Raw genomic sequence first — 12,769 nt, forward strand, 5'->3', positions numbered from 1 at the left:
AACAAATCCTATAGGTCTACACGAGTGCATACATTTACATTAATTTCCTAGAATCCATTTTACAAAGCAACTTACAGTGCATTCAAGGTATATATTTTGTCAGTATGTGTGTTTCCCCCAAGCAGGCAGTCCAGTCAAGCCTCATGAAACATGTGGTTTACTAAAATAGACCAGCAGGATAGAGAATTTCTGCCTGTAATGGTTTCTACTTCTGCATCTTCTCTGCTTTTCCATGAATGCTGACGACATTTACCCTTTATTTGGGAAATAGATAGTGAGGTTGTAACCTGATGAGTTTTATCGTGATAGATTACCATATGTAGTTCCATTCAAAACTCAAAATTCTTAACTGAACCTTACTACAATTTTAAGTCAGTATATTGAATCGCTATCCTGAGTTGAAATCAAAGTCATCGTGACTGACTTTACAAAAATTGCTTTTGTATCGAATTGAAAGCCAGTGAAATAAATCGATTTGCTGTTGACTCAAATATTCACACCCCTAGTTGATCAGGATAAAAGCCTTAAGTGATCAATATTTAATGGGAAGAAAATCTCCTGCTTCTCACCTGCCAACTGGTGCGAGTTGCGTAAGATGAGTTAGGCAACAGACGGTAAAGGGGGAACCTTATCTGCTGTGTGTGTGTATCCTCTGGCATCTCTTGCCCTCATGACTCAGTGTGTAAGGTGATTCGCTTTAGACACTTACAGCTAATTGATGTGTGGGGCTGTGTTTGTGTGCGAGGCTGCTGTGTCATGGTCTCTCAGTGAAAGATGGCTGCTACTGTAACAAGAAGGTTGGGTAAAATTTTGAATTTCTCTCTTTTAGTTCCTGAGTCTGAATGTGAATTGACACCCACACAGGATGCTGAACCAGACAGGAGGAGGAATTTACTGAATATAGTCACAGAGATTTCATTAGTTCTACAGTTTATCTGCAGTTTTGACTATTAATTGATTTTCTGATACTTAGAACGAGGTGCAGTTCTGTATTGTATTTTAGATATTGTATGTGCAGTTCTGTATTTGTATTTAAAGAATTTATTTATTTATTTTGAAATAGTTATAGTAATAGTTATAGCCTATACGACTAAATGCTTTTCTAATATTTATTATTAGAATTATATAGCTAATAGATTCACTTTATATATATATATATATATATATATATATATATATATATATATAATAAAAAATAAAAAAATAGTGAAACTATTTGACACTATATATATATATATATATATATATATATATATATATATATATATATATATATATATATATATAGTGTCAAATGGTTTCACTATTTATTTATTTTTTTTTATTTATTGTCCCAAGAATTCTGGATCTAATCATATAAAAATATGAAAAGACTATGGGATTTATTTATTTATTTAAATTAGAATTATAGCCTATTAAAGCCTGTAGAACTCTGTGAATTTAGAATATACAATAATTAATTTTTTAATAAAAAAGAATTTAATTATATAACAAATAGATGCACTGTTTATTTATTTTTAATTAATTAATTAATTTATTCTGGATCTAATCATATACAAATCAGGAATGGACAATGGCATTTTTTTATTAATATTTTTTTACACCTAGTCCATTAGCAGAATTAATTATAATTAACCTATAGCTTATATGTAGGACTTTGGAATCGTCTAATATACTTATTTAATTTTAAAATAATATAGCAAATAGATTCACTAACTATTTATTTATTTATTTATTTATCCCAAGAATTCTTGAACTAATCATATATAAATATAAATAGACTATGGAATTTTCTTTTAATATTTACATTTATTTATTTTTGGGTTTGTTTATAATTGTATTTATTTATTATTAGTATTAGTATTTATTTTTTTAATATATTATGTATTTATTTAGTTTTTTTTTTATTATTTATTTATTTAGAATTATAGCCTATATGTAGGACTTTGGAAATTTCTAATATACTTATTTAATGTTAAAATTGTATAGCAAATAGATGCACCATTTATTTATTTATTTATGTATTTTTAATTAATTAATTTATTTATTGTGCCAGGAATTCTGGATCTAATCATATACAAATATATAAATATATGCTAAATATATATTTAGTCATTTAGCAGATGCTTTTCTCCAAAGTTACTTATATATTACCATTATAAATATTATAGCCTATATGTAGGACTATGGACTTGTCTAATATACTTATTTAGTATTAAAATTATATAGCAAATATTTATTTATTTTAATATAATTTATTTTTAATAAATGTATTTATTTATTGTGCCACAAATATGAATGGACTATTAAATGATCTATTAATATATATTTACATTTAGTCATTTAGGAGACGTTTTTTTCCTGTTCATTTTAATTCTACTTATTTCTGCATTCTTTTTGCTCAAATTCAGGAATTGGATTGGAATTCAAAAGCATTTTTGGTTCAATTCTGAATGGCGCACAACCCTATGCTGTGTTCCTCTCTCTGGCTGTCTTTCTTCTCATTTGTGTCTTTCCTTCTCTTCTTTTCTCTTCTTACTGCTGCTGACACTAACGTCCCTCAGACTGGCACTATGAGGGTAAGACTGCTTTCTTTCCTTTACCCCATCATGAAAGGCTTTTCACTTCTCTTTCTATGACTCCCCTTATTCACCCAGTAAAATCATTTAACACTGCTGTATTCATCATGTAGATATAGTGAGATATGAATGATGTGTTGTTGAATGAATGTGACGGTTGTGATTTGAGTCTGACTGTATTTCTCTCTTATTCTGTTTCTGACACAGAGTGTAAGTTGTCACGCTCAGGTCCACCTGCCACCATCGTCACCATTGATGAGGAAAGTCCAAATGGTAAGTATCTCTGGCCTCCTCTCCTCATGATGAATCAGAAGCATGCTGCTGCTTCCTGTGAGTGGTCTGGTCTGCTATTGATCAAAGTTTGGCAGGTGGCTTGTTATTCATTTAATTTTCAGTGGTGTAATTCAGGATTTCCCTGCTGGGGTTCACAAAGCTCTTGGGGTTCATGAATTCTGTGATAGAAATATGAAATGTCAGATGAAATTAAATGAAAAGGTACACTACGGTTCAAGTTTGGGGTTGATAAGATATTTTAAAAATGTTTTTAAAAAAAGTCTCTTATGCTCACCAGGGCTGCATTTTAATGACCAAAATTACAGTAAAAACTGTAATATTATGAGATATTATTACAATTTAAAACAACTATTTTATATTTAAATATATTTTAAAATGTAATTTATTTCTGTGATAACAAAGCTGAATTTTCAGCATCATTACTCCAGTCTTCAGTGTCACATGATTAGTCAGAAATCATTCTGATATGCTAATTTGCTGCTTAAGAAACATTACATTTTTCAGATTTTTTTATGCATTTGTTTTAAATTGTTTTGAAACCATTTTTGTAACAATTTTGATCAATTTAATGCAACCTTGCTGAATAAACATAAAATATTTTATTTAAAAAATAATACATTAATTACAAAAATATATATATATATATATATGGTAGTGTACATTTTAGTGTGAACAATTCTATACGTTACATACAAAAAATAATATTGCTTGCTGTCATATGAATGATACCTAAAATCCTTTAGAATATAGAGGAGAGATGTGCTATTGCTTTTTCTAATGGATTTTCATCTGAAAAAAATCATAAATCAGAAGTCCACAGCCCCAAACCCTTCACTAGTGATTATCCTGAGCAGTGACGTCAAATGCAGCAGACAGGTAACATTATAAGTCCATTTCAAGAGCATTTTAAGAGCTTTCCTAAAAGGAAATGGGTACTGGTTAAACATCAACCCATGAATTATTTGTAATTTAAATGTTGCAAAAGATGTATTCTGTCAGAATACACAGCTACTTTTGAATGGCCTTCAATAGAGAAGGATAAATAGTGAAATTACAATATCTACCAGCAAGGGCTACCTATTCTACCTTGTTCAGTTGATTAAAAAGTTAGTATAATTGACCTAATGTGATTTAAAGGGCACCTATTATGCCCCTTTTTACAAGATGTAATATTGGTCTTGGGTGTCCCCTGAATGTTTCAGATCAAAATACCCCACAGATCATTTATTATAACATCTGGAAAATGTCATTTTGGGGGGCTTAACTACAAAAAAGAGCTGTTTTGTTCTGTATCACTTTTTATTGCAAATGAGCTGCATATTCCCGCCTGTCTTCAGAAGAGGATGTAGCGTATACATTTCTGCTTTGCATACCTACAGCAATAAACAATCGGTAGAAGCAACATGACTGAGAGTGAAAGAACCAGTGTTCAGCCATACATATGGGAAGCCAAATACACCAAAAGTGGGATGAAACACAAATATAACACATATGTGACCCTGGACCACAAAAACAGTCTTAAGTCGCTGGGGTTTATTTGTAGCAATAGCCAAAAATACATTGTATGGGTCAAAATTATTGTTTTTTCTTTTATGCCAAAAATCATTAGGAAATTAAGTAAAGATCATGTTCCATGAAGATTTTTTGTGAAATTCCTACTATAAATATATAAAAATGTAATTTTTGATTAGTAATATGCATTGTTAAGAACTTAATTTGAAGAACTTTAAAGGTGATTTTCTCAGCATTTTGATTTTTTTGCATCCTCAGATTCCAGATTTTCAAATAGATGTATCTCGGCCAAATATTGTCCTATCCTAACAAACCATACATCAATAGAAAGCTTATTTATTGAGCTTTCATATGATGTATACATCTCAGTTTTGTAAAATTTAACCTTATGACTGGTTTTGGGGTCCAGGGTCACATATAGCACAACACAAATATGGTTAAATTGTTAGCTAAGTACTATAACGACATGACATTCACAAAGCAGTCTGGAGTGAAATAATTTGCACAGACAAATGTATTTAGGTAGATTTTGAGGCTCATTACCTTAAAAAATAAAAGTAATCCACTGCGTCCTCAGACGCTTATGTTAAGTCTTACATCCAAACAGAACACCAGGATTTCTTACGAGACATTTTTGACGTTACAGCTGCTTGAGTGCGGAGAAAATAGAGGGCCGCATTAGGGTTGGGTACTGTTGACATTTTAACCCTTGAAAATTCTGTGCCGGTGTCATGAGAAATTGAGTCCGCCCCGGAATCGGGTCCCCTTTAGGATTCCCGTGGTAATGCCTGATCAAAAATGTTTTATATTTTTAATAATTTCTTTATGGAAAAATGTATTTAAATGTTTGATAAATAATGAATGTGTAAATCAATTTTAAGTGTTTTTTATTTTATTTTCATTTGCTGTAATATCTTGCCTCAGCATTGCTTCTGTATATATTCTTTCAGTTAGGAGATGATATGAAAGATGAATAAATGCTAATTTATTTATAATATATCCATTGTATTTATGTTAAATGTATATTCTATTCCTTATAACGCATTTTTTATTATATAAAATATAACGTGATTTTGCAGGAATTGTAATCAGGCGCTAAAAATAATACCCATTAGAAGTCTTGAACGAAGGTCTTACTGGTTCATTAGAACCAATAAAATCACTCTGGGTCCTAATGGAGACCCGATTCCGGGTGGGGACTGGATTTCTTATGACACCGGTACAGTATTTTACTCTCTGTGTAATAACAAAAACATTTATTTTAGTGAAAAAATAAGTCCAAAACTCTTAATTTCAACATTTTGAACAGGACTCTACAATCTTTATCTTTCTTTTTTTTTTTTTTTTCAGAAATTCTTGTGTGTTTTAATATTTCTGATAATCAAATTAAGACTTTAAATTTTTTTCTTTGTAATGAAATGAAAATTAAACCCTTTTGTTTTTTGGAAAACACACAGAGGTTTACTGTTAAAATTAATACATTTATTACAAGAAAAGTACAATAAAATTGTGTGAATATTCCTTTAAAGAAAGTTTGAATAATAATTGTATTATATTTTTCTACAATTAAGTGGTTATTCTGGTAGTAATATTTATTTTTTATAATTTAATTGTTTTATTTAAATACAACACAAAATGGAATATATAAAGACATGCATACATGGGTTTGAGATCCGCTCGGAGCGGGTGCGAGTAAGACCCGGGTGTAGGGGTTACATTGGTGCTGTGACCCAGATAGAGTGGTTAGTGTAATGGAGGCCAGTGGTAGGTGCTGTGCAGGTAAACCTCACTCCCTGATCTCAAGAGGCACACTAGCACTAGTGGCTGCAGTCTATAGCCTCCTTGTTAATGCGCCCGCCTCCCATGCCGGAGACCCGGGTTTGAGACCCGCTCGGAGTGGGTGCGAGTAAGACCCGGGGTGTAGGGGTTACATTGGTGCCGTGACCCGGATAGGAGTGAGGTTCAGGGGGGTTAGTGTAATGGAGGCCAGCGGTAGGTGCTGTGCAGGTAAACCTCACTCCCCTGATCTCAAGAGGCACACTAGCACTAGTGGCTGCAGTCTTAAGCCTCCTTGTTAGACACTCGGAGCGGGTGCGTGTAAGACCCGGGTGTAGGGGTTACATTGGTGCTGTGACCCAGATAGAGTGGTTAGTGTAATGGAGGCCAGTGGTAGGTGCTGTGCAGGTAAACCTCACTCCCCTGATCTCAAGAGGCACACTAGCACTAGTGGCTGCAGTCTATAGCCTCCTTGTTAGTGCGCCTGCATCCCATGACGGACACTCGGGTTTGAGACCCGCTCGGAGTGGGTACGAGTAAGACCCGGGGTGTAGGGGTTATATTGGTGCCGTGACCCGGATGGGAGTGAGGTTTAGGGGGGTGAGTGTAATGGAGCCCAGCAGTAGGTTCTGTGCAGGTAAACCTCACTCCTTACACAAACAGAGGCAAAAGAAAACATGCAGAATTCATTATTAAACTGTCTTTTTGCATTTTAATATTCACAGACACTAGTCCACATCGGGATTCAAATTAAGTGACAGACCTACTTTTTATTTATTCATCCAAAAATTGAAAAATTCCATTGCATTTCGCACTATAGAGTACATTCAGTTTTTATAAATAGTCTCCATGATCCCATCCGCGTTTTTGCAGAACCCATATGGTCCTAGAAATGTCACTCTCTCTCTCTCTCTCTCTCTCTCTCTCTGTAACCTGCGCACCCAGATACATTATCATGTATCGAATTTGATTTAATGTCAATTGGTACCCTTAAAAGTACAGAGTTCGGTACCCATGCCTAGACAGCATACAACCAAAGACAACACGCTGAGGGCAGAAACTATGGCAATGCTGAACTGTCAGTCAGTAGCAGTGGTTGGGGCCTAAACAATGTGACATCACACTGCTTTGAGAATCAAAACTGCATGTCTAATGAGAGTGATTTGTTTTAATGGGGATTAAAGAATAAGGAGTGGGTGGATTTTTCTCATTGTTGGGTGGTTGTGTTCACACACTTGCAAGCACATTTATGTCCAAACACCATGTAAAAGTGGATTTTGCATAATAGGTGCCCTTTAAAAGTGAGTTTTCAGATGTTCAGTTCAGTGTCAAACTGCCCTGATGTCATGCTGCAAGCTCAACAGACAGTTACCTGTTGCTTTCTTAACTGAAAATGTGTGTGTGTGTTTGTCTGTGTGGAGCCACAGATGGTGTTTTTGTGTTGGAGGCACGCTGGGGCCGTTTATCACATACAGTATCTGCGTGCGGGCGATGCTACACCGCGTCATGCGTTTATAAAAGAGCCACTCGCCGCTGTAGTGCTCAACCGAGCGTTTGACAACACTGTCTGTTTGTTGATGTGACAGGTGTTGGCTACTACGTGCGAGTTTACTGTCTGTTTCTCTCTTCCATCCTTTTTTTCCCTCTTTATTTCCCTTCTCTTTCTCTCCCTCCCATGCCATGGGTCAAAGAGTTTGTTCAGCATCCGTGTGTTGACTCAGGAAAGTGCATCGAGGCAGAGGCCTGCTGGGAAATGTAGTCGAAGTAACAGGGAGCAGTTAAATGGATATTTTGCTCGGTCTGTTTATGTGTTTAAATAATTAGTTTGTTTTTAGTTTCTCGCTCTAGCAGGCTGTGATGAGGCAAAACAGCCAAAGAGACCCTGTGGGCCACTTAAGCAAAACAGGAACAAGTGTATCTGTTGAGGCACTGATACAAAAAGCAAAAGAGACAGACACATTTACCTGCATATTATTCCGGTGATGGTAATTCTGTTTGAGTGAATATTTTATTGCAGGCCTCCTCCAGCTTGACTTAAAAAAGATGTTTGCATCAGCTGTCTGATGTCTGGCAGTATTTCATTATGCACAAAGGCTCAAAAGTAAGGATTCATGCAGATTTATTTCTGTCCTGCCAGTGTTTTCACTGTTTTTTCACAGCACTTTTTAAAAACTGAATTTAAGTGTTTTATTTTTTTATATGTTGTATGTTTCATTTCAAAATAATAATTTATATATAATAATAATTTTAAATGTATTATTATTGAACAATACTATATATTAAAATAGAACAATTTAAATTTAAAAGTTTTTTTTTCAAATTTTAATCATGTTTACAACTTGTTATTCCTGAATTACAGATCTTAAAAAACAAAAAAATCTTACCACCCTAATTTTTTTAACAGTAGTGTATGTTTATTTATTTATTTTTGAAATAGCTGGATATTATAATTATCCATGAAGCCACAATACAGACATACACTCATAACCACTTTTTCTGGGAAATTATGATATACAAGGCAAAACATTTCTGATTGAAATGTTCAACCAATTCATATTGATGTTACCAGGGCTATCACAAGTCATTATTGTAATTCTGACAAAACCCTGTGTATCTTAGTCAATATACTTTTACCTAGCTGAAAATCAAATCCTTGTTTAATGTTTAATCCGTATTGTCCTTGTCCAGAAAAGTGAGCACACCCCTCACATTTCAGCAACGATTTTAGTACATCTTCTCAAGGGACAATACTATAGAAATTAGATTAGATTAGATTAGATTAGATTAGATTCAACTTTATTGTCATTACACATGTACAAGTACAAGGCAACGAAATGCAGTTAGGTCTAACCAGGAGTGCAATAAGAAGCAAGTGCAAGATATAGGTATAATTTATAAGTTATAAGTGCACTTATTAGAGATATGTACAGGGAGAAGTTATGGATAATATTTACAGATGAAGTACTGTGAGCATAATTTACAGATGATAATTAACTACAATTAGGATGTACAAATAGATGAACATAATATACAGGTTGCTATTAACTATAATGTAAACAGGTTGCTGTTTACTGACGCAGGAATTTACAAATAGACATGTATAGATATTGTAAATCTGTGATAAATCTATATGTATATGTGCAATGGAAATTTGCATTTACAAATGGGTATGTACAGTGTAGTGCAAAGAATATTAAACAGTGCAATGGTAGTGGGGAGAGTGTGGGGTGGGTGAGAGGGGCAGTTGTCAGTGGGGAGCAGAGTCCAATAAGGAGACAGCTCTGGGAAAGAAGCTGTTCCTCAGTCTGCTGGTTCTAGTAAAACCAGGATATATTTTAGAGTCAATGTGCAGCTTGTATAGCAGTATAGATTAATGGTGCGTTCACACCGCACACTTTGTCTGCGTCAGGCAACGCACCTAACGCATCTAGTTTGACGCATGTACGTTGAAGCTGGCAACGCTTGCTTTTTGGTGCGTTCATACCGCACATGTCAGGCAACGCTCCCAACGCATCTAGTTTTTTGCACACTTCCCCTGAATAAACCATGGCAAACTATTGGGACTGGACATTTTGGAATCCTCTCGTGACCATGTTTCGCTAGCTAACAAAATGGGAAATAATTACGTTGAGAAAAGATTTGACATCCCGATCTCTTCAGTGGTCTTCATCCAAGCAAGTTCCTTTACATTCCTGTCTTTATACAACAACGAGGACGGATCATACAATTCTCTGCGATTGCAGACGGCTAGAATAAGCTTGTAGCCGTCTGCAATCGCAGAGAATTGTATATTGTTTTTTCTGCTCCCGCTTCATTCAAAATACGTGTGGTGACGTCGCTACAGTGAGACGCTCTGATTGGTTGGCGCACTGCGTCAAGTGCGTCAAGTCCGTCAAAAGTTCAGCTAGCTGAACTTCTGCGTTGCTTGCGTTTGCTGCGTTGACGCTTGAAACGCAGGTAACGCTTGAAAAGTTGACGGATCCAACGGACACAACGCAACGCAGAGCCTCTGACGGACCTCTGACGGACTCAACCATTGACTTTACATGTAATCTTGCCGCAACTGACGCATGACATTTGGGGCGGTGTGAACGCAGCATTACAGTCCCCTGACAATTACTCAACACACAGCCATTATTGTCAAAATAGCTGGCAACAAAAGTGAGTACACCCCAAGTGATAACAGCAGTGTGTTGTTTAACCATGCAAAGCCACATGTCCTATTCATAATGTTTATGTTTTTGTCTGCTTCACAGAGCTATTAAAATTAGGTGCTTTACGTACAATTCTCTCATACTGAGCACTATATGTTCAACGTGGCAAAGAACTCTCTGAGGATTTGAGAATTAGAATTGTTGCTCTCCACAAAGATGGCCAAGGTTATTAGAGGTTCAGTAACAGCCTGAAACCGAGTTACACTACAGTGGTCAGGGTCATACAGAGGTTTTCCAAGATGGGTTCCATTCGGAACAGGCCTTGCAAGGGTCAATCAACGAAGTTGAGCACTCGTTCTGTGTGTCAGGTGCAGAACCTGGCTTGAAAAAACAGATGCATGAGTGCTGCCAGCATTGCTTTAAAAGTTACAGAAGTAGAAGGTCAGCTTCTCAGTGCTCAGACCATACGCTGCACACTGCAACAAGTCGGTTTGTGTAAGCGTCGCCCCAGAAGGAAGCCTCCAAGAAAGCCCACAAACAGTTTGCTGAAGACAACCAAAGAACATGAATTACTGGAACCATGTCCTGTGGTCTGATGAGGCTATAAGATAAACTTGTTTGGCACAGATGTTGTCCAGCATGTGTGTCTTGCCTACAGTCAAGCATGGTGGTGGTAGCATCATGGTCTGGGGCTGCATGAGCTGCTGGTACTGGGGAGCTGCAGTTCATTGAGGGAAACATGGAATTCATTATGTACTGTACATTCTGAAGCAGAACATGGTGCCTTCCCCCCAGAAACTAGGCCGAACAGTGGTTTTCCAACATGATAACGATCCCAAACACACCACCAAGATGACAACTGCCTTGCTGAGGGTGAAGGTGATGGAGTGGCCAAGTCCAGACCTGGACCCTATTAAGCACCTGTGGGGCATCCTATACTAGATAGACTAAAATGGTTGCTGAAATGCGAGGGGCGTACTCACTTTTTGTGACATACTGTATTTTTTAACTGAAATTACATCTAATAAATGTTGCACATAACAAAAGGTTTTAAAGTACTCGTTTTGATGCTTGTTAAATTTAGTCTTCTTATTTATAAAGATTTGATTTGCTTAGACTGTAGCTTAAAGACTGTGATATCCTCAAGGGAAAGATCTTTCTTTTTTGTGAATGTGCTAAAGCATAACAACACCATAATATCATAATATGTTTTCAGATATTTAGGAAACATGCTAAGTTCACATACTTGGCAACTTTGCATGAATGTCAAGTCTGAGGGGATATCATATCTCCAATATTTTACATTTAGAATTGCATTACCCATTTCAACCACTAGTTGTCAATTTTAGGCATTTGTGATGGTAGGCCAGGTACTCCCGGTAAGAAAAGTTTGTACTTAAAGCAGATAAAAACAGCAGCAACAAACAGGCCTAGTGCATTTGAGTTGAGCATTTTGTCTTGTGGTTTGAGTGAATACTAGTGCCAAATTGATGCCCATTTGGCAAAAAAGCCTGCCAATTTTGCGATTCCTTGAAATATGTCTTAGATGACAAAACCAAGCTGTGGAGTCTGTGCTGTGCTTAATGGAAGAGAAACACATACTGCAGTCGAGTTGTTGTCTTGTTTTGGTCGTGGTGGCTTATTTCGGAAAGAACATGGAGCTGCTAGTAAAGGACTGACTAAATGGGCGAGAGAGACAGAGAGAAATTGCTTGTGGGAGGAAAAAGGAAAAGAGTCAGTTTGAGATTATATAAACACTTGACATTTTGGATCAATTCAAATGCACTGAGATCTCCGCAGTCTGTGTTCTTCTGTATATGAGAGATACTTAGATAGATCCCGTATCAGAGACGATCCTCTTCATTAAAGGCCTCTGTATGTTTGGACTGATATCAGAGCACAATTGCTGTGGTAATACATTTGGCCTGAGCTTCTGGGTGTACTTTGATCCCAGCATCATAGACGTTATATCTGGTCATCAAAAGTGACCTATTTTAAATATATCTCAAGGCATCTGAAATATTAGAGCCCATGTGAGCGCAGGGTCCTTCAAAGCTCTGCAGGGCGAGGATTTCAGTTCAGACTCAGCTCAAAATTGCTTTACTGGGTGATTTAGGTCTAGATCAGGGTTTGACTATTATCAGTGCAAAAGCATAAATAATTCCCTTCTGCTGGGGAAACACTTGGGACTAAATAAAGCATGCATATAAACTACTGTACAATATATGTGCATAGCTATACACAGTAGACATGTGTTTTCAAAATCAAGTGAATATTTTAAAAGTGAATTTGATGGATGTTGTCATTTTTGTGATGCCTGTTTTTCTTTCTCTGATTGGTTGTTTTTGTAAACATGTTTTCTTTTGAGTAGTGTTTTAATTGATAGTGATATTTTTTTGTTAGGTGTCCTCAATATCCCTTTCCATCATATAATATGCCTTTTAAAAATGCAGT

At 35.9% G+C, this 12,769-nt stretch overlaps 1 protein-coding gene across 1 annotated transcript in view; it reads left to right on the forward strand.

Moving 5' to 3' along the window:
• Positions 1-2,453: 2,453 nt before the first annotated feature.
• The window catches only part of pcdh15a (protocadherin-related 15a), a 213,659-nt gene continuing 203,343 nt past the window's right edge, over positions 2,454-12,769 (forward strand). The window contains exons 1-2 of the mRNA XM_073834580.1: positions 2,454-2,579; positions 2,787-2,852. Coding sequence (XP_073690681.1) covers positions 2,454-2,579; positions 2,787-2,852 — 192 coding nt within the window. The remainder of the gene's footprint in view (positions 2,580-2,786; positions 2,853-12,769) is intronic.

Source organism: Garra rufa, chromosome 2, assembly GCF_049309525.1.
Source record: "Garra rufa chromosome 2, GarRuf1.0, whole genome shotgun sequence".
Lineage (NCBI taxonomy): Eukaryota > Metazoa > Chordata > Actinopteri > Cypriniformes > Cyprinidae > Garra > Garra rufa.